The 24,058-nt window shown below is 37.4% G+C and overlaps 1 protein-coding gene across 1 annotated transcript in view; it reads left to right on the top strand.

Annotated features, from left to right (window-relative positions):
- Positions 1-2,441, top strand: part of LOC306857993 (RNA binding protein fox-1 homolog 3-like) — a gene marked incomplete at its 3' end in the record, with an annotated part of 143,801 nt that extends 141,360 nt beyond the window's left edge. The window contains exons 12-13 of the mRNA XM_079398326.1: positions 452-530; positions 2,397-2,441. Of these exons, the coding sequence (XP_079254452.1) occupies positions 452-530; positions 2,397-2,441 (124 nt within the window). The remainder of the gene's footprint in view (positions 1-451; positions 531-2,396) is intronic.
- Positions 2,442-24,058: the final 21,617 nt, after the last annotated feature.

Consider the following 24,058-nt stretch of genomic DNA (forward strand, 5'->3'; position numbering starts at 1 on the left):
TCGTTATTTTGTTATAAAAGAATGCTAACATAATTTCCATTTTTTTAAATTATGAGTTAAAAGTGTACTGCATGGTAGAAATGAGCCTGCAATGCTTCTGTTGGTTCTTCATTTCTGTTTTCCATTTTCTTCTCTTTTCTACTCTGCTGTGTTTTTTCTGTGTCTTCTCCCTCTCTGACCAATATAACTTTACCACATGCTCATAAGATAAAATACTTTTACTCCAAAACAATAACAGAGCACCTATCACTTTTAACACACTCTTACCTTTATACCGTGTATTTATGGCAAGCCAGTGATTGCATTTTTATCAGACAAAAAGAAAGAGAGGGCAAGAGAGAGGGAGGAAGAGTGTAGTGATAATGGGTGTAGTTCAAATGAACAGCGTTCACTGGAGCATACCATCTTCTGGAAGCTTCAGTGCCCTTTCCGTTTCTTCCTTTCCCTGCAGCTATGGCAGAGTCTATGCAACAGCAGACCCTTATCACCACACGATTGGACCTGCAGCCACGTACAGCGTCGGCACTATGGTGAGTCCAGAAAACTGATGCATGAAACATTCATCCATACCCTAACATTACACAGACCCAAGCACCCCAACAACATACAGTACAAGGCAGAGTCCAGTGTAACCATAATAATGCTGAAAGATATCACTGTGCATTCTGTTAAATGTAATTGAAATATTAATAGTATAATTGTAAATATTATAATGCTGATTGAAGAATGTGCTGCGAGCTGAAGATATGTAGTTGGGGTGGCTGAAGTCTTTAATATTGTACATGATCATTTTCATATTCAGGGTCCAAAATGACCAGCCACGACAATTTTCGATTTATTTATTTATTGGTAGATGATAGTACCTTTTTTATTTTAATCGCTTTCTTCAGCTACATCAGGAATCATTCTTACAGATTGCAACTGGCGAAGTGTTTTATTTACACGCCAAAGCCGATTTATACTTGTATTTGGCAGTTGGAAAGTGTTAATTTTGGACCCTGTTTACATTTGCATTATTAATGTCAGGACTATAGATATATGTTTATATATTCAGAGACTCATCAGCTGATATATGTGTATGTGACAGTGTGTCAAGATGGATCATGGGCACTTTGTATCTCATTAAATGCTTTGGGGTAATCCAGCGTACTGACACTTGATTAGACCTTCCAAATGAGACACTTTCCTTTGCACATCAGCAAATGTGGGGATCGTCGTCCCGTTAATGTTTGTTTTTAGCTAGCTTTTGCAGCTAACATCAAAGATGAAAAATTCTCAAACTCCTATCTGAACACAAAAAGAGAAAACTCTTTATGATTTTTTTTTTTTGCCGCTGTTGGTCGGGACTTTTCTCAAGATTAACGACCATCAAGCGCATGCAGCAGCGTGCCGAGGGAGATTAAAGAAAAGGCGAGAGATTCCATCGCACCCACCTCCCCCTGCCCATGTGGCTTATTGGACAAACACTCTGCCTAAGACAAATGACTGGAATTTACCAAGTCGACATCCGTGTGATTCTCAAAACCGTACTATTCCCCGGTGCAGCTGCTAGCTAAAAGCTTTCATTAATTAAGACCATTTTTTTCCTCTTCATTTACTTAATTAAAACTGTGGCCTGTGTTGCTTTTTTGCCTCCTTTTCTTTTTTTATCAAATTTTCCTCCCTTTCTCAAGACTTCAATTTGCCACGTTAAGGCATAGCAAATATCCTTCGGCGCTCCTCCGGTCAAAACGAGGGCCGCAGGGGGGCCGAAGTGGGCACTCAGAGTTCTCAGCGATGCCAGGACTGAACCGGTTGCGACTCAAATGAGCAGAACTCCTCTCAGTACTTGCACTGAGCCTGCTGAGAATGAAATGAATATCATTAAATCATATTTGACCAGCAGATCACAAGTAAAAAGTATTTAATAATGAGCCCCTCAGAGGGTTCGAAAAAAAACTTAGTTTGCTTTGCTCTCTGTTAGAACAGAATTCATGCCACGTTTAAGGCGTGTGTATTTTGCACAGGGTTGGAGCTGAGGAGAACGGCCCATAGAGCCTTTGAAGTTTTTTTGTATTTGGCAAGAGCAAAGGAGGGCACTACTGCAGTCCGGTTAAGGAGAGGTCTGAGACAGCAGTGTGTGTTAGATGTCTCCAATCAGATCAACCTGAAGGCCAGTCGGCCATGATGGAGAGGTTCGATCCAGAACAACTGATGAAACGCACTGGGCAGTTTTAGTCGTTACCCGGTTGATCCGTGAAACTCTGAACTCTGACACCCATCCGAGAGGAAATTCACACTGTAATTTCTTTCCAAACTTGAGATGAAAGGGAAGAAAATTTCAACCACTGTTCACCCCAAAGAATCTTTTTAACACTGATTGGGTCCTTTTTGTTTTTTCATCTTTGATGTTGCAGGCTAGCCTTTACAGAGGAGGTTGCAGTCGCTTCACACCCTACTAGAGAGAGAATCAATCCAAACAAACAAACAAACAAAAGAAAACAAAAACAAACAAACAACCCAACCGCCTCTACGTTCAATAGAGCAAAACGCCTCCGGGTCATAAGCGAACCTTCCCCGAACAGTCACATTTGAGCTAAAGCTCTTCTTATCAACCTGCGGTTATCCAGCACTTCTGTTGCTTGCTATTGATTTGGAATCTGTTTTATTTGTATTGAAATGTGTGGTCTGGTAGGGGAGGGGCTGAGTGACAGAGGTGGGGGGGGGGGGGGGGGGGGTGCTGTCCAATGAGTTTTCTCATTTAGTCGCGCCGTAGATTTATGGGCATGAGCTCAGCTGATTTATGTGGACAGTGAGCGGGCCAGGAAGTGAGTTTATTTGCCTTACTAAATGGCACAGCAATGAGCAACTTGAGCAAAACAACAGCAGCGCTAGACTCGCATACGTATTTTTGCAGTCTTTGCATTAAAGGCCCAACTGAACACCCACTTATTAGAAGTGGCGATGAAAATATGAAAAGAAAAACCTCTGAGGTTTGCATACGCTATCTGTAAACTACTAATATAGCCTTACTATTTTTTCTCCAGTAAATATCAAAGGGAAATACGGATATAAACATTCATTTACAAAACTCTGGTTTTCTCTTATGGAGTCTATGATTGTTTACCGATACAATATTGTAGTAGTGTTAAAATTGATAGTTAGCTACATGGACCCTTCATAAAGCATTTCAAGTAATTCTCTGTCACTCACACCCTCTTTCACTTTAACGTACTGTTATATAACTCAATGAACATTTATTGTCTGTATGATTGCAATTGTATGTCATTTGGGGAGATTGATGTCAAGTCAGATGTCAATGTTTTGTTTTGTTTTTGTTTGTTTTTTATATTTGGTTAAAAGTATTCCATTTCCACAGATGGACTAAAAATATATTTTATGGGGTTTTTCAATACAATAAATTATTATTATTATTATTATTAATGATTTAATTAGAAAATAAAAAATAAAGAAAATAATCTATTATATTTTGAAAGCAGAAATAATAATAATATTTTAAAATAACATAAAGAATAATCTATTATTATTATTTTACTATTAAACTGGAAATTATAATAATAATAATATTAATAATTTAAGTTTTGTTTTTGCTTTTTTTCAGTTGAACAAATCAATAAAATCAGCAGATCTAGTTTGTTTCCTTATACGCAAATCTAATTTTATTTTTTACATGCAATAATGACAATAAAATATCTAACAATTACATAATCTAACAGTATAGTACTTGTATTATATTATGTTAATGTATCTTTAAACTTCCTATTTTTAACTAAACCTGTATACAAACACGTCTGCCTGTATCAAAGCAAATATTCATGAAGGAAGGCCTCCAGCAAGGTTTCCTTCAGTTTTAATCTGTTAGATGTCACATAAAGAGCTTACACTTAATCAAGGCCGCTTCTGCTGCTCAGAATGCATTCTGTAAATAAACATAGTGCGGTAATGTGTAAAGAGAGAACACTTCCCCACTACACGGTCTATTGCACCCTCTAGCTGATGAGATGTCCAGAATCCTACTGCAACAACAGAGATGACGGGAGCAATTACCGCTCATTGCTGAAATCTCCATCACGCTGATGTTAATATGGAAGACACAGTCTGCTTAAAAATAACTTGTAATCCAATTTTAACTAACAAAGATACAAACATATAACAGACTATAGGTATTTATCAATTGAAAATAAATAAAAAAAAACAAAAAGCATCCCTCATCCCTTGGGAAACTGAGAGTAGCCTACCGGTTATGATGTTCTGAACAACATGTTCCAGTATTGATTTGCTGTTGAGTTACGTGTTAAGCGCTGAGAGTATGCGAACTAATCATAGATCTTCGGGACATTATTGGCCAAGTCCAAAATGTGGAGGGGAGGCCAGCCTAAGACTTCCTAATAGGAGTGGGAAGATTTAAGATATAGTGCGGGGAAACAATTAGGAAAGAGACAAAAATCTGAAAATAATTAATAATAAATATCTATAAATACATTTTCACACAGGTATATATTCAAACCATTCAAAAGTTTGGGGTTGGTAAGGTGTTAAAAAAATAAAAAAAATAAAAGTCTCTAATGTGCATCAAGCATTTATTTAATCAAAATTCAGTAAAACAGTGATATTGTGAAATATTATTATATTTAATATTTAATTTAGTGCTGTCAAATGATTAATCGAGATTAATCGCATCCAAAATAAATGTTTTTGTTTACATAATATATGTGTGCTTAGTATATTTATGTATATATAAATACACACACATACAGTATATATTTTGAAAATATTTACATGTATTTATATTCATATAATTTATATTATAAATAAATATATAAACATAACATATTTTTCTGAAATATATACATGCATGTGTGTGTATTTATATATACATCATAAATGTACACAGCGCACATACATATATAAACAAAAACTTTTATTTTGGATGCGTTTAATTGTGATTAATCGTTTGACAGCACTAATTTATTTCATTTCAAACGTTTTGAATGGCTGTATATGTAGTTTTGATAAATATATATACAAATATATTCACCCAGACATTAATTAACCAAAAAAAAATGTTGACCTGTATTTTACTTTTTTGGAAGATTTTTAAAAAATGAGCTTAAAAGCTCTCAATCATATCTGTTTTTATAAAAGCCCACCCATATGACACTCAACGTTTTTTCTCAATGGAGAAGCACTTTTACGATAAGGTGAGAGATTTTCCCCCAAGGTGACATTCCCCTGAGGCCCAGCACTTTATACAGAACCTGTGATAAGACATGCCAGGCCTTTAGAGACGAGAGAGAGGAAGAATGAGAAAGAAAGAGTAGGGGGTGGCAGTAATCCTCCCAGTGAAATAGGGCCTCCCTCGTTTCCTGGTTCCTCAGGGTGTTGGTCATGTCCTCGTGTCTCACACACACACACACACACACACACGGCCCAGTAAATAGCTGCCTGCACCCCTCAAATGGAATTGTAAGAGTTATAGAAGAAGGGGAAAGAAACCTGGGCAGAGAGGCAGCATCCAAAGTAATTTACTCCGCAGATTAAAGATAACAGCATTGAGTCAATAACCACTGATCTCATTTGGAGATACACTAGGCCAGCCAGGCGCGTGGCACAGCCGTTCTGCTCAGTCTATTACCATAGCTGTTGTGGCTGCCTCTCCAGACACACCGTTCTCCCATGAGTGTGAAATCACAGCAGCCTATTGTAAAACATAGATTAGATGCATTGCTTTTTTCCACCTTTGTAGGGAGAAATCTACAGTGCAACATAATATTTCACCTAAACGAATGTTTCCTTGCTCCCCTGTGCAGCATGCGGCACTTGGCTCTAAGAAAAAGGCAAAAAAAAATGTTTAGGGAGCTGTACAGTGGCTAAAACTGTGCAGGTGCCACAGCAAACAAGAGTTTAAAGGCTTAGTTCATTCAGAAATAATGAAAAGTTGTTCCAAACCTGTTTGAATTCATTTCTTGTTGAACACGAAATAAGATATTTTGAAGAACGTCGATAGGAGTTGCCGCTAGCCATTGATTTCCATAGGAAAAAAAATGCTGTGGAAGTCAATGGCTGCTGGCAACTGTTTGGTTACCAACATTCTTCAAAATATCTTCTTGTGTGTTCAGCAGAAGAAAGAATCGTATACAGGTTTGAAACAACACAATGCAAAAGCTAAAATCTCCTCTGTGGAAATGGTATACTCAAGTGTATCTCAAAAGAATTAACGTGCACTGTAAATAACATTGTGATTTTATTTTCTCTATTCAAGCTTATTTTTCTTAACATTTTTATCATGTCTGACTTTGAACAATGTGTTGTTGGTGTTTATCAATTGAAAAATGAAAAACAAGACAGGTGTGGCATATGAAAACATTGCCATTGTGTATTAAACATACAAAGTCCTTTCTTTTGTAAACTTATTATACACCCTTAAGAATATTATATGGTGGCATTTTTATATAATAGAATATAATGGGCTTTAAAACAAAATAGTTTATACCTTTTCTGAGGAGAGGAGAGAGCATATTATGTCCAGATGTGAGTCAATAACTCTGTGCTGTGTGTTGTTGAGCTATTTAAATATATGTCCTTTTTCCATACATCAGGAAGGTATTTACGCTGCCCTCTGACCTCAGTTTCATTTATGTAGGAGACACAATTTTAATTGACTTTGTTGCATTCACATTTTCTGAGGAGTGCTCGTTTATGAGCCTTTTTGAAATCAAACACGCATTGTGTTCGGTGCTTCCAGCCACACGTTTAGTTAGTCCTAAAAAGTGGCGTTTAGTTTGACCGTATAAACCACGCTTCCTCTTGTTAAATATCTATGCAGAATTGTAAATGAATCTGATTGAGTTAATTCATGCAAAAGACTACCATATTCTTAAGGCATTTCCATCTCTATTTCAGACAATTAAACTAATCAAGCAACTATATTAGGACTCAATCACCCATTTATTTAATTCCAGCATTTAGGCAGAGAGAGAAAACACCGTGCTGAGCATGAAATGACTGCTGAGGAGACAGTTTGCAGTCATCTAAACGAATGTGTGAGCTTGCAGATTGACAAGATGGAAGTCTCCGTCTTGCATGGACGCCGCAGTGGGCCATTAAAAGATTGCCTGTTTAATTATCTCTGTTAATGCAGTGATTTGTAAGATGGCACCCTGGGCCAGAGGCCAGTCGACATAGCAGCAGATTTTCATCTCTCTCAATTTGATGGCACAAATGTTAATTTACTGAGAGGTCTGTTTTAGGGTGCAAACAGAATGGAGTATAAGCTAAAAAACTATTTTCTATTGCATTTATTTATTTATTTATTGAAACATTACATAGAAGTTAATAATGTAATATAATTGTTTATTTTACGTGCTTAATTCAGCGGCTTAACTAGCATAGAATTGTGTCAATAATAGACTCAAACTGGGTCACGCCGGACAATAACGCAATTTAATATTATATCTGCTGTTACCTCATTAACTTTCTGTCATTTAAAATTGTGTCTATTCCATGTGCTGTTTCATTGTGCAATTTTCTTCTGTCAGGGGATTTAAAAAAAATGTTTTTAAAAAAAATTTAAGCAAAAACTGTACTCTTTGTACATAATACTATATATAAATATATGTGAGCACATATCGCAGTAATCTTTTATATGTATAACCTGTAGTATTAAATGTGCACTTGCTGTCATTTTCATGTAGGCTTACATTGTGAAATTTTCAGCTTATATGAATCGCCTCATCTGTTAAAATCCAACTGGTACCATTTGTTTTTGGACTTCAAGATTCAGTAGTTAAAGCTATGTACATAAAATACAAATAAGTACTACTTAGCTATTTTTGTGTCTAAATAAAAGGAAAATTATAACTATAAGTGTCTTTTTCTGTTTTGCTATTTGATTGTTTATATATATATATTTAGTATAAAATATATTTATTTTATTGCCTGTAGTAGCTGTCAGTTTTGTGACTTACATAGTCTATAGCACTTGGATGTTGAAAAGGAGGCTTGCATGTATCATGTTACAAGCGTGTTTGGCTTCCATCGACATGGCTGCCCACCAACAGTTTTACGTCTGCTTCAGTCGATTTCTGTTCATGTTTGTCGAGCAAAAACTTGAGGAGCCTCCCATGTCTGTTCCAGAGATATTACGCCCCAAGCAGAGAACAGAGGCCCATCATTGGGCATGATCAGTATGCCGGAGCACATCTGTGTGCTCCTCCAGGGATGGGTGAAGAACTACAAAGTCATGTTCAAATTAAAGTCAGCCCGCTCCCTCTTCTGAGGCTCCTCCACACGGCACCACATCTCCCTGAATTAGAGAGCTTCTGTCAGGATGAGAGCCCCTGGGATACCCCGGAATCTCCTCCTCTTCCTCCTCCTCCTCCTCTCTCTTCACTTTTCTCTTCCTGTCCAGTGGACGTCTTTTCAGCTCGGTGTTGAACATCCTCCTCAGACTACAATGATATCACCAAGCCTCTGATCAATCCGCTTCACTCATTATGCAAAAATTTAGCAGAAGCTCCCCCTGCTGAGACCTATTTTCACTTCAGTTACTCTAATCCGGGACTTGGGGGATAATTCCACAATGTGTGTTTAGTGTTACACCCAAGGATTGTTTCTGATATTGAGCCGGTGCATGGAAGATAATGTAATCAGAATATATTTTCCTTCTGCATGATTTGCATTTTTATTGTGTAATTAGTTTCTTTTAGATCATGCAAGTCCAAAAGTCTGAGATCACACTGAAGATCTGGGATTCAGAATCTAATTTAAACCTGGAAACAGGTTTAGAAAAAAAAATGTAAAACAAACATTTATGATTAAATTGTAAATTATGATGTAAAATCAATAATATTTCAGATTCTGCCGTATTTATTGTGACACTGATCATGTGACCTCTGTACAAACATAGGAATTTATTTTTTATTTTAGATGAATGTGCTTTTAATTTGTAATGTAAAGTTTCTAGATAGATAGATAGATAGATAGATAGATAGATAGATAGATAGATAGATAGATAGATAGATAGATAGATAGATAGATAGATAGATAGATAGATAGATAGATAATTATTAGTAGTATTATATTAGTAAGTAGCAATTAGTATTAATATTATTAGTATTAGTATTATTTCATAGAATTTCCTTCAAATCATTACAATGATAATACATTTTGGAAAATAAAAATTATATATTTTTTTTAAGCACAAAAGTTTTACATAATTATTATTACTTTTTCTGTTGATCATTATGCTGATATAATTTGAAGTAGAACATTTGTAATGGAAATGTAAAAAAATAATATATTTTTAAATATTATTGTTGTTATTATTATTAATAGTAACCTTGTTTTATATGAATCATTCAGTTGAATTTTTGTCTTCAAATTGTCATTCTTAAAATGTTGAATGGAAATGTATTAAATTATTAAAATGCAAAACACAAGCAATTTCACTAATGGTCTCAGACTTTTGAACCCCACTGTATGTGCATGTTAAAGACAGTCTGCATGCACCTCAGCAGCATACAATGCAGATTAACTCATGTGTTCTCTATTTATTCTGCATTTCTAGTAAATATAAAGAAAGAAGACAATGGAGAAGAGCATCAGCTAAAAAGGAACAAAAAGGATAAAGGAGGAAAAGTGTCAATGAAAAAAAAAACATACAAAAAGAAGTTAAGCGAAAATCCTTACACCGAGGCTGTCAGGAGAAGGCATTATATATCTCTGTGGGGACGCGAGACTGACGCAGCCAAGCTGTGGATGAAAAGAGGGCTTAGCTTTCACCTGGGACAGCCTTTCGGGGTGGAGGAGAAGAGGAGAGGTCGTCATAAAACTTTTTATTTTTCTAAACTTTTTTAAGTTTATGGTTTCAAAAAGATGAAAAAGATGAGTGTATATATCTATATAGCGATATATATGTATGTATAAATATGTTACAAAAAAAAAAGTGAAGAAAAAAAATTGTACAAAACTAGCAACAGAGTGATGAATTAGTGCTGTAGGAGGGGGGATGGGGGGTGTACATGTTGGTCCTTCACACCCCCCACCCCCTCCCATCGCAGACCTCCTTGTCCGGCCTGCGCTAGGAGGGTCAAGGAGGCCGGGCAGAGAGGCTGAAGACCCACCAGACACGATTCCATGTGGCCCCTCTTCATCCAAAGCCTTTGAATATATGGCACAGCTTGGTCTTCCATCAGTAGGTTTTTGTCGTGGGTTGAACTGCATCGCTTCCTCGAGGGAAAGGGCCTTTAGTCGCGAACACAGGGAGCTGTTATTCATCCCGTCTAGATGTAGGCAGACAAACTTGCATGGGACTCCAAATTTCAGTCTTACAGTACATCAGGTCGCTATTCAGGTGTCGCATGGAACGGGGCACGAGAAGACACTGTAAATAAACTACCAGAGCGCAGTCGTTCTGAAGTAGGGAACGCGCTGTCATCCCGCTGTTGTTTGTAGCACAATACGAAATGGCCCGCCGGCAGGTTTTACTGGGATGTGTGCGTTCTTGTGTGAGAGCGGTTACGGGCGGAAGGGGGCTTTGTAGAGTCGTGTTGGGTCGCGGCGGCCCCGGAACCCAGGGCTACCAAAAAGCATTTCATTGTAGTGTTGTGGAGGTGGCCGTGCTGTGTAGTAAACACTTTTGTATGTAGTGTCATGAGGCTACAAATTAAGAAAATTGGAGCTGTCTTCTCGGTATTGTCACAGGAGTTTCACTATCCATCTTGAAAATGGGTTCCTGCCCGCTGCGAGGTGGAAAACGACATGCCAGTTTAGTCATAGGGTTACGAGCAAAGTTTTATTAAAAATCGATTACCTTTATACTTCTAATGAGCTCCATTTCAGTGACACATCCTTATATATTTAAACGTTGTACTAATTACATGCTGCTCAGCGTGGTCAAACGTCGATTGTAGCCATTTACTAATGTTGTATTATTGTATTACCAGTATGAAAAACATTTATATATGGATATATCTATTTGTGACTTTGCGACCCTTCAAAAAGGATTGTACCTTTTTTTGTTTCTTGATGGTGGTCCAGGTTTCTTTTCGGAGGCGATTTATGCAAGTACTGAGAGATTTTCACTTGTGTGGCGTTGTTTCTGTTCGTCTGTATCTTTGGTTCAGCTATTGAATGTAATTCAACTTTTTATGTACATGTCTTTGTTTTTTAAGCAGTACTTTGTAAATGTGGACACGGTAAACCGAGTCTTCGTTCTGAAGCCGGACCTGACGGAAATATCCAGCTGACACCTCTCTTTTATAACAGGAGCACTCCAGCTGGCCGACGGACATTATCATGACCCTGCAGGACAATGGCAGAAAAGACATAAAACGATTGGATGAGACAGAGCAGAATTATGCTCTTTGGTTTTTATCGACAACCACTTTCCTTTGTTTTGTTTTGTTTTTTCTTTATGCAAATGGTGAACAGTTGACCCACGTTCAAAAGAGGTGTCACTCTATAATCGATGTTGTTAAAATGGCAGTATGTTATCCTGGGAAAGAAATGCACTGTAAAAAAAAAAAAAAAAACGTGCTTCTTTTGATAACATCTAAATTTACCGGTTTTATTCAGGTCAGCATTTTCATATTTAATAGGACTGAATCAACCTGACTACATTAGGCTACACCGGTGAAAGTGTGTGGGTCAGATCAGGAAGAAACACGTCTATGAAATAACAACTGCACGATTTCATGCTTTTTACAGTGTGTGTTTTGGCTCAGTGAGAAGGAATGGTACATTTAACAGATAGCCCACCTCAACAGACAGCATTCCCAAGCTTTGCAAAATCATGCGCTTCCTCGGACTCAGGTGTTACATGAACTGATGTGTTCCCTTCCATAGGTAAAGATGTTACTCTTCCTTGCTGCATTTTTCCTCTCAGAACAAAACTTTATTTTCTACAAAGCTGGCGACTCCTATCTTAGCGACTGTACTACTTTGTTACCTGAAGGATCGTGGAAAACAGTTCGTCGGGTCAGATAGCAACGGGAACTTCGGTGAAGACGTGTTGTTTCAGGGACTCTAAAAACCGAGTGGCGGATTCTGCTCTGGAAGAGATTGTGACTGAACAACCTAACAAAAAGATGTCAATTCTACAGAGATCCGAGACCTCTGGGTTTATTTCTTTGCTTTAGTCCGTACGAGACATTACTTGTTTACATGTCCTGGTTTTTTTGACCCTGCTGTGAGATATACATTGTCAGCTTTTGCACTGTATTCTTTGGCTTGTTGTCTTCCCTCTCCTCTCTGTTTCAGCCCATTAACCTGAGCACCAAAGTCATTTGCCGTCTTCTTCGACCCAAAGCAGAGAACCAATGCAAACTGTAGTCTGCTTATAGTCTATTGTCAGAACTATGATGAAACTCAAGCGCATGTATCTGCCACTTGTTCCTCCATCCGAAACGTCCTTCAAATCTACACTGGTCGTCTGCTCTAGATATTAGGGCAGGTGTAAGACCAGCTATGCAGCTCACCTGTGTCTGCACAGTTCCCTTGAACTTCATTCAAACACAGTCAAGCCAATGGAAATGACAAACTTATCTCGGCAATTGCTTTTCCCAACACAAAAAAGGAAAAAACGAACTCCTGCCAACATGATTTTCCTCATCGTCATTGCCAGATCCCCGAAGCACAAGAGTTTGAATGGAAGTCAAGTTAGTTGTCTCAGTGATAGTTACCCTCCATGTAGTGTGTATGGTGTGCGTGTATGTATGTGTGTGTGCTTCCAGCCCCTTTGTTTTCTACTGAAAATATACAAAAGCTACTTCCTCTGTCATCTCAATATAAAATGTATTATATTAAAGGTTCTCTTCATGTGCAACACAAGCTCTACGCAACAACAAATCTATCGTTTGGGGTTTTCTTTTGTTTGTTTTCCTTTTCTTTCATTCTTTTTCAAATTTTGAACTTGTTCCAAATACATAAGCGTGAAAAAAAAAAAAAAAAAAAACTAAAGAAAAAAAGAAACCAATATAAAGTATTCTATTTAAAATGAAATGACGAAACTTCTGCTGTCCTGGATCTGTACTCTAAATTTCAGTTTTCTTTCTGTATGCATCCAATGTGCTTCAAACAACCAGTACTGTTTATTAATGAAATCATTATATTATTATGATTATGATTATTATTATTACTATCATGATTAATATGGTTATAAATAAATATTTCTTTCTTCAATAACAGAAACTCAAATCTCTGAGCTTGGCATATTTATGATGCATCTGAACAGTTTATATTATAGTCGAATATACACTGTATGTTTATCACACAGCTCACTGGAATACTCAAATCTGTTTGCTCAATCATACGTTATCTTATTTTATCAGATATAGGATGGTTTAGTAGCATATAATGTGTATTTAGTCTCTATGGCATGTTTTTCAAACTAGCAGGCAACATAAAACATTCATAATTCGTTATTGAGTGTCACACTTAAATCACTTGATATTTCTCAATGTTTTAACTATTTATCATGCACAAAAAATTTAATTCATAAACTTTTGTTGATTTAAATATAATACTTGACATTTATAGTTATGTAAATTGCAGAATGTGTCATTGAAAAATTCCCACTACTAATACACAAACTGAGTGTGTTTGGAAAACACAAGCACATGACCAAATTCAAGGACCAGAACAACGACAGGTATAATGTACAACATAAATTAGACCCCTTTTGTTCAAATCTCAGGCGGGTATGTCTTTAAGTTCTATTATGTCCCTTATTTCTTTTTTCAGACGTTTGCTACTAAAAGTGTTGGTACAGCAAATCAAATATTAACAATGACTGACTGGAAATAAATGCAATTTAAAAGTAACCTTTGACCTTCTATAAGAGCTGCTGGAAATTATTTGACCCGATTTGTTGTTGTAGCTCCTCCGTATGTATCATTGCCAGTGTTAAGTTGTAGAATTGAGAGTGAAAGGGATGATGGGAGTTCTAGGCCAATTTGTCTTTTGTTCCCTTAGGGCCACAAGACAAAGTGGCCCTGTCCATCTCCACAATGATCATTTACCTACACAAAGCAAACGCACCATCGATCCCACTCGCACCCTACAAAACAGCACAAAGATGTTCACATACCTACGCTAACGAACAGCTTTCCACCTCCAGCATTGATCCCATGGTTCAGTACTTTGTCATTCGCTCATTACACAGGCTATAGAAGGTCTCGTCCAATCAAAGAAGACTTTACACCTCGTCTGGAGGTCACCAGAGGAACCTCTTGGAAAAGGAACAAATAAGAAGATTGCTCTGGAAGAACAATAGGAAGAGGCAAAAAGCTTTTATTTTTAAGCTCTTTGTCTCTTTCAAATGCCAGTATTTTTTTATTTGTTTTCAAAGAAAGATGTTGAACTTGTAGCTGCTTTGAAATGCAAACCTGCATGATCCAGGTTTGGCAATCGGTTAATGGATCAGGAAAGAAAGGAAAATCTACCATTAAAAAAAAAACTCCAGTCGTACTTGAGCACACACACCTTCACAAATACAAGTTTAAACATAGTAAAATGCTACAAACAAATAGCAGAATAAAGACCTAAGGGGCAGTTCAAGCATCTTGACATTTCTCCATTACTTCCTGCAAAAAAAAAAAAAAACAGCTCCACGTGGAATTTTTCATCCAATCTTCTGAACCCGCTGTCACCTTTGCCTATGTAGAAATCATCCATTCATGGCCTGGTGGAAGAGTTGGTTCAGTCTGGCCTTACATTATGACTGACAGTCTTGACGAGCAAAGTTTTAGACACTACCCTAACCCTGCCAGCGGGAGACAAAAGCTGCGATTCCCAGGATGAAAGCTATTAAGAGTACATGCTAGCTTGCCCCCTGTGCTCTGCAAGACTTGTTAATTACACATGAATATCGCATGTAACAACAGGCTATATCCTTTCATCTGAGCTCGGCGCAAGAGAGAGCCATGCGACGGAAGAGGGAAGAAAAAAATGGCAAAGCATTAATACTAATCACTGGTGCAGTAAATTAATTTTGGATTGCTTCTCTGGGTTCGTACAAAATTGTTTTGTTGAGGGGAAAAAGGAGATTAAAGCTTTAATTATACTTGGTAATTCATTCCACAAAATAAATCCCCCCTTTTTAAAGGGTCTCTTTCGATGCGGTAATGTGGTGGCTGTCACAAGGCAGGGTTATAATGAGACCCAGCAGACGAGGTGTTCACCCATTTCTCATTTTAAATTGAGCAGTAGTATCTTCCGACCCCCCTCCCTATCTGACAGACTAGTTCAACTCCCATAATCCCATCCTGATGCCATTGGTAAAGGAACTTCATGTAAAAATGACATTGGAAAGGCTTTTGGCAATTTAGGAAGATGAACCACTATTCATTTACAAAATTGTCTTTTCTTTGCTAAATATAAATTCATGAAACATCAAAGAAATCTAAAAAATAACACCATTAATATGGTATAATTTAGGGATTTTAAGGATATATTCATACAGTACAGTCTTATTAAGACAGGTTCTCAACGTGGGTGCAGTTGTGGACACATAGAACACAACATTTACAATCAGACAATAGCAAAATATTCTAAGAGTGTTACAATACATTAAATTTTGTAATGAACTAAAGCATACTACACCACCAAAGATTCTTTAAAAGTAATTGAATTTTTAGACTTCTTTTAAGAATTCGAATTAACATCCCTCTTGAAAATAAAAAGTTATTTTCTTTGATACTTTATGAAGGTAAAATTTAGCAAGAATAGTGATAAAATAAATGTTAGCTTGATAAGAAATATTTTTTTTTATTAGTAGTAAAACCATGGTTAATTTTTGTAAGGGTCACCTTGAATTTTGTATGAAAGCGTCATTGTGTTTTAGAGCAACACGAGGGTGAGGGTATTTTATTTGCTTGTGTAACACGCAAAGTAGACAGGACTTAAAACAATGTAGGTGTATTATTGTCTCAGTAACTTTTAACGGATAATTTAATTTGCAGGCTTCTGTTGTTTTTATCTTTTCTAAGTATCAGTTAAATTAATACATATAAATTCCTCTCACTGAAGGGGAAGATAATCCGTGATTAAAGTGTAAATTTTGGTTTGTTCATCACAACTTTATACTTCTTCATTCTTAAAATCAAATCTGTCTGTACAGGTGCATCTCAGAAAAGTAGAATATGGTGAAAAAGTAAATTTTTTAATTAACTTATTAACAAAAAGTAACTTATTTCAAAAAGTGAAACTTTCATATATTTTAGATTCATTACATGTAAAGTAAAACACTTCAAAAGTTTTTTTGTTTTAATTTTGATGATTAGAGCTTACAGCTCATGAAAGTCAAAAATCCAGTATCTCATATTATTAGAATATTTCCTAAGATCAATCAAAAAAAGGATTTGCAAAACAGAAAAGTTAATGTTCTTTAAAGTATGTTCATTTATGCACTCAATACTGGAGGAATGGCATGGAAGCAATCAGCCTATATGGCACTGCTGAGGCACTATTGAGCCTTCAGCTCGTCTGGATTGTTGGATCCACTGTTTCTCATCTTTCTCTTGAAAATATCCCATAGATTCCATATGGGGTTCAGGTCAGACATGTTGGTTGGCCAATCAAGCACAGTAATATCATGGTCAGCAAAGCACTTGGAAGTGGTTTTGGCACTGTGGGCAGGTGCTAAAGTCCTGCTGGAAAATGAAATGAGCATCTACATAAAGCTTGTCAGCAGATGGAAGCATAATGTGCTTTAAAATCTCCTGGTAGACGGCTGCATTGACTCTGGACTTGATAAAACACAATGGACCAACACCAGCAGACGTCACGGCACCCCAAATCATCACTGACTGTGGAAACTTCACACTGAACTTCAAGCAGCTTGGATTCTGTGCCTCTCCACTCTTCCTCCAGACTTCAGACCTCGATTTCCAAATGAGCAACAGTCCAGTTCTTTTTCTCCTTAGCCCAGGTAAGATGCTTCTGACGATGTTTCTGTTTCAGAAGTGACTTGGTAGCCCTTTTCCTGAAGACATCTGAGCGTGGTGACTCTTGATGCACTGACTCCAGCTTCAGTCCACTCCTTGTGAAACTCTCCCAAGTGTTTGAATCAGCTTTGCTTGACCGTATTCTCAAGCTTGCGGTCATCCCTGTTGCTTGTGCACATTTTCCTACTCAATTTCTTCCTTTCAGTCAACTTTGCATTTAATATGCTTTGATACAGCACTCTGTAAACAGCCACACCTTTCAGTAATGACCCTCTGTGACTTACCCTCTTTGTGGAGGGTGTCAATGTTTGTCTTCTGGACCATTGCCAAGTCAGCAGTGTTCCCCATTATTATGGTTTCAAAGAACAAGAGATACCCAGAATTTATACTGTAGAGATGGTCATTTATTGAAACTCAAATGTAAATATTCTAATATTTTGAGATACTGATTTTTTACTTTCATGTGCTGTAAGCTCTAATCATCAAAATTAAAACAAAAACTTTTGAAGTGTTTTACTTTACATGTAATGAATCTAAAATATATGGAAATTTCACTTTTTGAAATAAGTTACAAGAAAAAATGAACTTTTTCACCGTATTCAAATTTTCTGAGATGCACCTGTAAATACAGACAGAATTTTCATTTTTGCCTGAAATTATTAAATATTCAGTGCAATAAAGACTTTAATTTTACCACAAAAATGACCAGTATAAAATGCCCTCTAGGACCGCTACCATTTCAGAGCTGTGGTCATCACGGTTGAATCTGAGAATTTCCTCATGCGATTTTTATTTCTCACTTTCACCTGGCAGTTTGACAAGAACCAAGAAACAGCAGTCCTAGTGAGGTCTGGCAAAGCAAAACTACAGAAATAAAGAAATATCAAGGGGGGATAATAGAGATGGAGCGAGTGTATCAGGAGAACGAGAGCAAGTAGACTACTCTGAGACACAGCTGAGATTACAGACTCAAATGAGAGTAAATATTTACTGAGGGCTCGTCGAGAGCAAGAGGGAGCATTCAGTCATCAAACAAACAAGCACAAACACAGATACACACACACACACACACACTTTCTGCCCAGCACTTGCTCTGTTGCTGGAAGATCTCATTAAACGCAGGTCAGTTTTTGTCTGCCCACCTCTGGGCTCAGACTTCACTAATCTGCCATCACAACTGCATTGTCCAGCATTACACACACACAGATTTCCAGACACAAGAGCAAACACATGCTTGCTCCCCCGTGTGTGCTCTGTCTACAGGTCTCCAAATCCCGCCGCAAACAAACCACAGCAACACTGATGATCTACTGCTAGCTTTCAGCGCAGACCAGAAAAAAGAGAGTGACAGAGGAGTAGTATTGCCTGCTTTCATTTCACTTTAACCCTCATGTGAATTCCTCCCCTTAGAAACATTCACTCTGCTTAATGAGAAACGGGTTGAACCAAACAAAAAGGTCTCCTCAGACAGTCCCAGTATATCAGTGCATACAACAAAGTGTATATAAGCACCATAAATATATCATCACATTTTTTTAACCTTTTTAGACACTCTGATTAACGTATGAATGGAATATAGAATGGAAAATGTTAATATATGTATGTATATATATATATATATATATACAGTATATATACAGTCATGGCCAAAAATATTGGCAGCCTTGGTAAATATGATCAAAGGAGGCTGTGAAAATTAATCTGCATTGTTAATCCTTTTGATCTTTTATTTAAAACTTCAAAAAATCTGACTTCCGGTTATGGAGTGGTACTGAGTTAACGACCCTCCTATAGTTTTGAATATAAATCCTTCAAGGTCACTTAAAATTTTGATACATCCTTTGTTATTTAATGCACAAAAGTCTAACAACCGAAATGGCACCAAAAAGGAAGAACAGAACTCAAGAAAAAGTGAATAACGAAGCTCAAGAGATGTCACAGGAATCTGACTATGCAGACGAACTAAAAGAGGTAGAGGAAGATGACGACAGCGAATCTACTAAAGGAACAGAGTTGAACCCCAGCAATGCAGATGTGTTACAAGCCATTAAAGAAATGGACAAATGAGTTACAAGTAAAATTGACAATGTAATGTCAGCCATCAAAGAGGTAAAGGAATGCATGAAGGAGGCTGAGGAACGCAGTTCTGGAGCGGAAGATGAAATCGTTCAACTTAGTGCTCGTGCAAACTCCCTTGAATCACAAGTTAAAAAACTGACAGAAAAGGTTGACGACAAGGAAAACAGAAACAGACGGAACAACCTGAGGCTGGTGGGTTTGCCGGAATAAGAAGAAGGAAGCGATGCGTGTGCGTTTTTAGAGGCCTGGATTCCAAAAATATTGGAAATGGACTTGAGTACATCGTTAGTTTTGGAGCGCGCACATAGAGTGGGCCCACAACGAAACAAGGATGTTCAGAACACAAGACGAGATGCCAGTACACCACCAAGAACACTAATAATGAAGTTCCTAAACTTCAAACAAAAAGAACAGGTGCTCAGAGTGGCCAGGTCCAAGGGGGTGATTTCATACAAGGAACCCACTCTTCGCTTTCATCCAGATGTTTCGGCTGAAGTTAACAGGAAAGGGCTTATGATGGAGTGAGACTGAAGCATCGAGAGAGAGGAATCGGTAAACACAGGATCATATATCCTGCTTGTCTACTTCTTACTCACCAGGAGAAATCACGGGTGTTTGACACACCGGCAGCGGTTGAAAGCTTCATTGAAGAATTAGACACAGAATAAAGGTGGGCTCAATCCAGCTGGACTATTAAAAACCTGAATGTAGGTTTAAAATAACTCCGATCATACACCATAAACTATCCCTTTTGTTGTGGGGACTCGATAGTGAATCGAGACCAATTTGTAAAATAATATGTTATGTAATATGTTCAGGTATTATTGTTCTCTGGAAATGTGAAAAGTGTGTTCATAGTTTAATATAATTGGTGAGAGTAATGTTACAAATAGGGTTGTGATGATAAATATAGACTCAGAAGTACCTGATAGTTCTTCGCGGGTGTGTGGACCAATCAGCGCCATATACGGAGTGTAAGGGGTGGGGGGTCAAACGCAGTAGTATGGACGCTACTGGGGAAATCGGGGAAATCCACATGGTAAAAAGTGAGACCATTAGGATTCGTCGGAGATGGCAAGGGCAAGTTTTTGCTGCTTGTCACACTTCTAATGCGAGAGGAGTAATGACTTTAATTCATAAATCGATCCCAATACAGGTTCAGAAAGTAACTAAGGATACACTAGGAAGATACATTGTCTTACAATATACCTTTTTTTCAGAAAAGATAAATTTAACATTTATGGTCCAAATTATGACAATCCCACATTTTTTAATTATTTGTTTTTGTTAATTGCTAATTTGCCTGGATACTATCTTATTGCAGGGGATATGAATTGTGTGTTAGATCCTACTAAAGCTCGTTCAACAGGGATTGATAAATCACATACTAAAGCCAGGAAGGTGATACAGGAATTTATGAAAGATCTTAATTTATTAGATGATTGGATGGCTCTTAATCCTGCAGCGATATCATATTTCTGTTATTCTGGTATACATCAAACATACTCACATATTGATTATTACCTAATTTCTGCACAATTGCTTAACAATACAACGGATTGTAGTTATCACAGTATAGTCATCTATGACCATGCAGCGGTATCTTTATCATACAAAACTACAAAATTAATAAAAAATCCTGGCGTTTTCAGATAGAATGGCGTCATGACCCAGAGTTTGTAGAATATGTGGGCAAACAAATTGATGTTTTTGTTTTATTAATAAATCTGAAACATCTGCTTATATTAGATGGGAAGCATTCAAAGCTTTTATTCGGGTAAAAGCAAAGGAAGTCAAACAGGTTAGGGATGGCATGAAGGTGAGTAAATGATGACAGACTTTTCATTTTTGGGTGAACTATCCCTCGAAGCAGTAAGGATTTGTCTTTTCATTGCCAAGAACTAGAAGTATTAGTTTTGTTTACTCCTGGCTGTGAGGAATAGTCTGTTTAAGGGAGCTCATCTGTCTGAGTCGCACTCAATCGAGCTACACCTGGCTTACGGCACAGCCTGTTTAAAATGGAAGCCTACAATCATAATAACACCAGGCTGGGTTTGTTCCATTATTGTTATTCTCTCTGTACTGGCCTGTCTTTTTATTCTTTCCCTTTTTCTCTCCCTCTCTTTTGCTCACCCTCTCAATTCGGTTCAGTTGAAGAACGCTTTGTTGGCATGACTGTTACATCATGAGTAACATCATTACCCAGGCCATGAAGTACCAGTCATGTTTAACAGAATCTGAAGTGAATGATGAAAAGACAATGAGACATTAATTGTACCAATTTAGATGTTCGCTGAATAAAATGGATTATAAAAAAAGAATAATATGTAATGTAAAATTATCCCTGAACCCTTTCTCTCTCTCTCCCTCTCTCTCTCCCTCTCTCTCTCTCTCTACTCCTTTCATTCTCTCCTTCTTTCTAACAATTTTTTTCAAACGCCTGGAGGTCCATGGTGTTTCTCTTCCTTACTGCTGTTTAAAGAGATCACATAAAATAGAGAGAGAGACACAGGAGGAGCTGTAATTGGAATAGTGTAACTATGGTGATGAGCAACCCAGTGATACCCTTCCTCTAGCTTTATTATGGGAGTTTATCATGACCGGTGTCAAGTTTAAATGTTGAAATCACTCAGGCTCAGGAGCTCAATGCTTCTTCTGCCTTGAGTGGTCTGGAGAGGTGGAGGGCAGCAAAACGACGGTGGTTTGTGGACTTCTGAAATGAGGAAGCAAACCCTTTGTTTGGGGTTTTAAGTCAAATGTAAAAATGTTAAATTCACACTCCAGTTTCATTTGATGTTTTCACTGTGTTTGGGTTAGAGACAAATGAAGCACCAACAGCATATGCTGGTGTGTTTTGAAGCATGACAGCTGGTTTTAGCTGGCCCTTCGTTGATCCTTAGCTGGTTTAAGCTGGTCATGTGCTGGTCCTAAGCAAGTAGCTCAGGACCAGCTCATAACCAGCTTAAATCAACGGACCAGCTTAAACCATCTCAAACCAGCTGTCATGCTTCAAAACATACCTAACCAGCATATGCAGTTTTTTTTCAACAGGACATTTACCTTATGCTTAATACCCTGAGAATGTTTAAGGCCATTTAAGTATCTTCAGCTGTAAATTCATTTTGATTTGGATGTGACTAAAAGTGGTGATGTCTGAGTAGGTGAATTTCTTTCTAATTATTCCAGTCATTTTCACCAGTTAAACCCATTAAGGCCAATTTGCAGACTGACTTTGGACATGAAAGGTGGGAAATAACAGATTTACAGTGCAATACGTCAGTAATAGTGATGTGGATGCACTGAATCCTCTCCCCTGATTTTGCTTTTACCTTTCTCAAATTAATGCCATGTTTTTGAAGCACTGTGAGAGCAGTGGTACTTTTGAAAAATTGCAATATTTTACGCATACAGTAACACCACTGTTTTGTTGTATTTTTGTTGTAGTCATATCTGCATTTTTATAGCTTTTTATCTGCAGTAGACAGTTACTCTTCAGATAAAATGCCTCTAAAGTAAAGACAAGAAACTTGTCCTGGTGCCCTTTCAACTGAATGTGCATATAGATGTGACTGTTTGTCCAAGGTCGAGACCATTGACCGAGATTGTGTCTTTTAAGCACACAGAGCAGCCCTGGATCAGCTTGCTCCGGTTGTTTGATGGGGAATGAGAGTGTGGCTCCATTAATTAGCCGGGCATAAGCAAGACTACTGGGAGGGGCGGAGGACATGTCCATCCCAGCAGAAAAGAGCAGCCACACGTCTCGGCCCACATCGGTGTGTTTTGATAACGGACTCTTGGAATTACGCTGGCTCCTGGTGGACCGCATTCTCCATGCCGTCACAGCCAACCTTGCTCATAATTCATCCTGCTGGAAAGAATAAAAAACAAAAGCACAGGGATGAGGAACATTAGCACATAATCACCCGTGTGTCTGCACCAGACGTAAGAAAGCAGCTCATCTTTACTTTTTTTACATGAACATATGAGGGGAGGAAGGGGGGCAATGATGAAGTGTTTGTCAGAGTGTTTTGTGGGCCCACACAACAAGGCATCAGGGAGAGATGGTGAAAAAGACACACTGATAGACCCCCATCCCTCCTCCGTCTTTGACGTTTACCACCCCCTTTTCTCATCCGCTCATTCCCGTGCTCGGCTTGCAGCACAGAGTAATTTATACATGAGTGATTAGAGGCCTCAGAACCAGAGGATATATTCATGTCCTCTAAATTAGCTTTTATTTTCTGCCATTTTTGCATGGAGGTTTAACACGGCAGCAGTGGGGTGCATTGGATCACATATGTATATGAATTACATGGTTGAAAAACATGTCCAGGTCAAATAATACCACAAAATCAAGAGGAAAATAAATAAATACATAAAGCAAAATTATATTAGGATTGTAAATATTTACATATATTATATATATATATATATATATATATATATACATACATTTTTTTTTTTTTTTAAGTGTCATTTCTTAATATTACTGCATATGTGACCCTGGACCACTAATTTTTAGAAATTGAGATTTATACAACATCTGAAAGTTGAATAAATAAGCTTCTGCATCCATTGATGTATGGTTTATTAGGATAGGACAATATCTGGCCAAGATACAACTATTTAAAATTCTGGGTGCAAAACAAAAACTAAATATTGAGAAAATAGCCTTTAAAGCTGTCCAGATTAAGTTATTAGCAATGCCTATTTCTAATAAAAAATTTAGTTTTGATATATTTACAGTAGGAAATTTACCAAATATCTTCACGGAACATGATCTTTACTTAATATCCTAATGATTTTTGGCATAAAAGAAAAATCTATTATTTTCACCCATGCAATGTATTTCCGATGCTTATGACTGGTTTTGTGGACCAGGGGTCAAATATTTGAAATGTAACCCATGAAATTCAGCCATATGCAGTCCTACTGTACAGACACAAACAACTCCTGAGCTGTTATATTGTGAGCTAGACTGAATGCAAAACAAATATTCATCAACCATTTTTCATGCCACATAAACAGCAGAT

This window comes from Barbus barbus (genome assembly GCF_936440315.1).
Source record: "Barbus barbus genome assembly, chromosome: 38".
Lineage (NCBI taxonomy): Eukaryota > Metazoa > Chordata > Actinopteri > Cypriniformes > Cyprinidae > Barbus > Barbus barbus.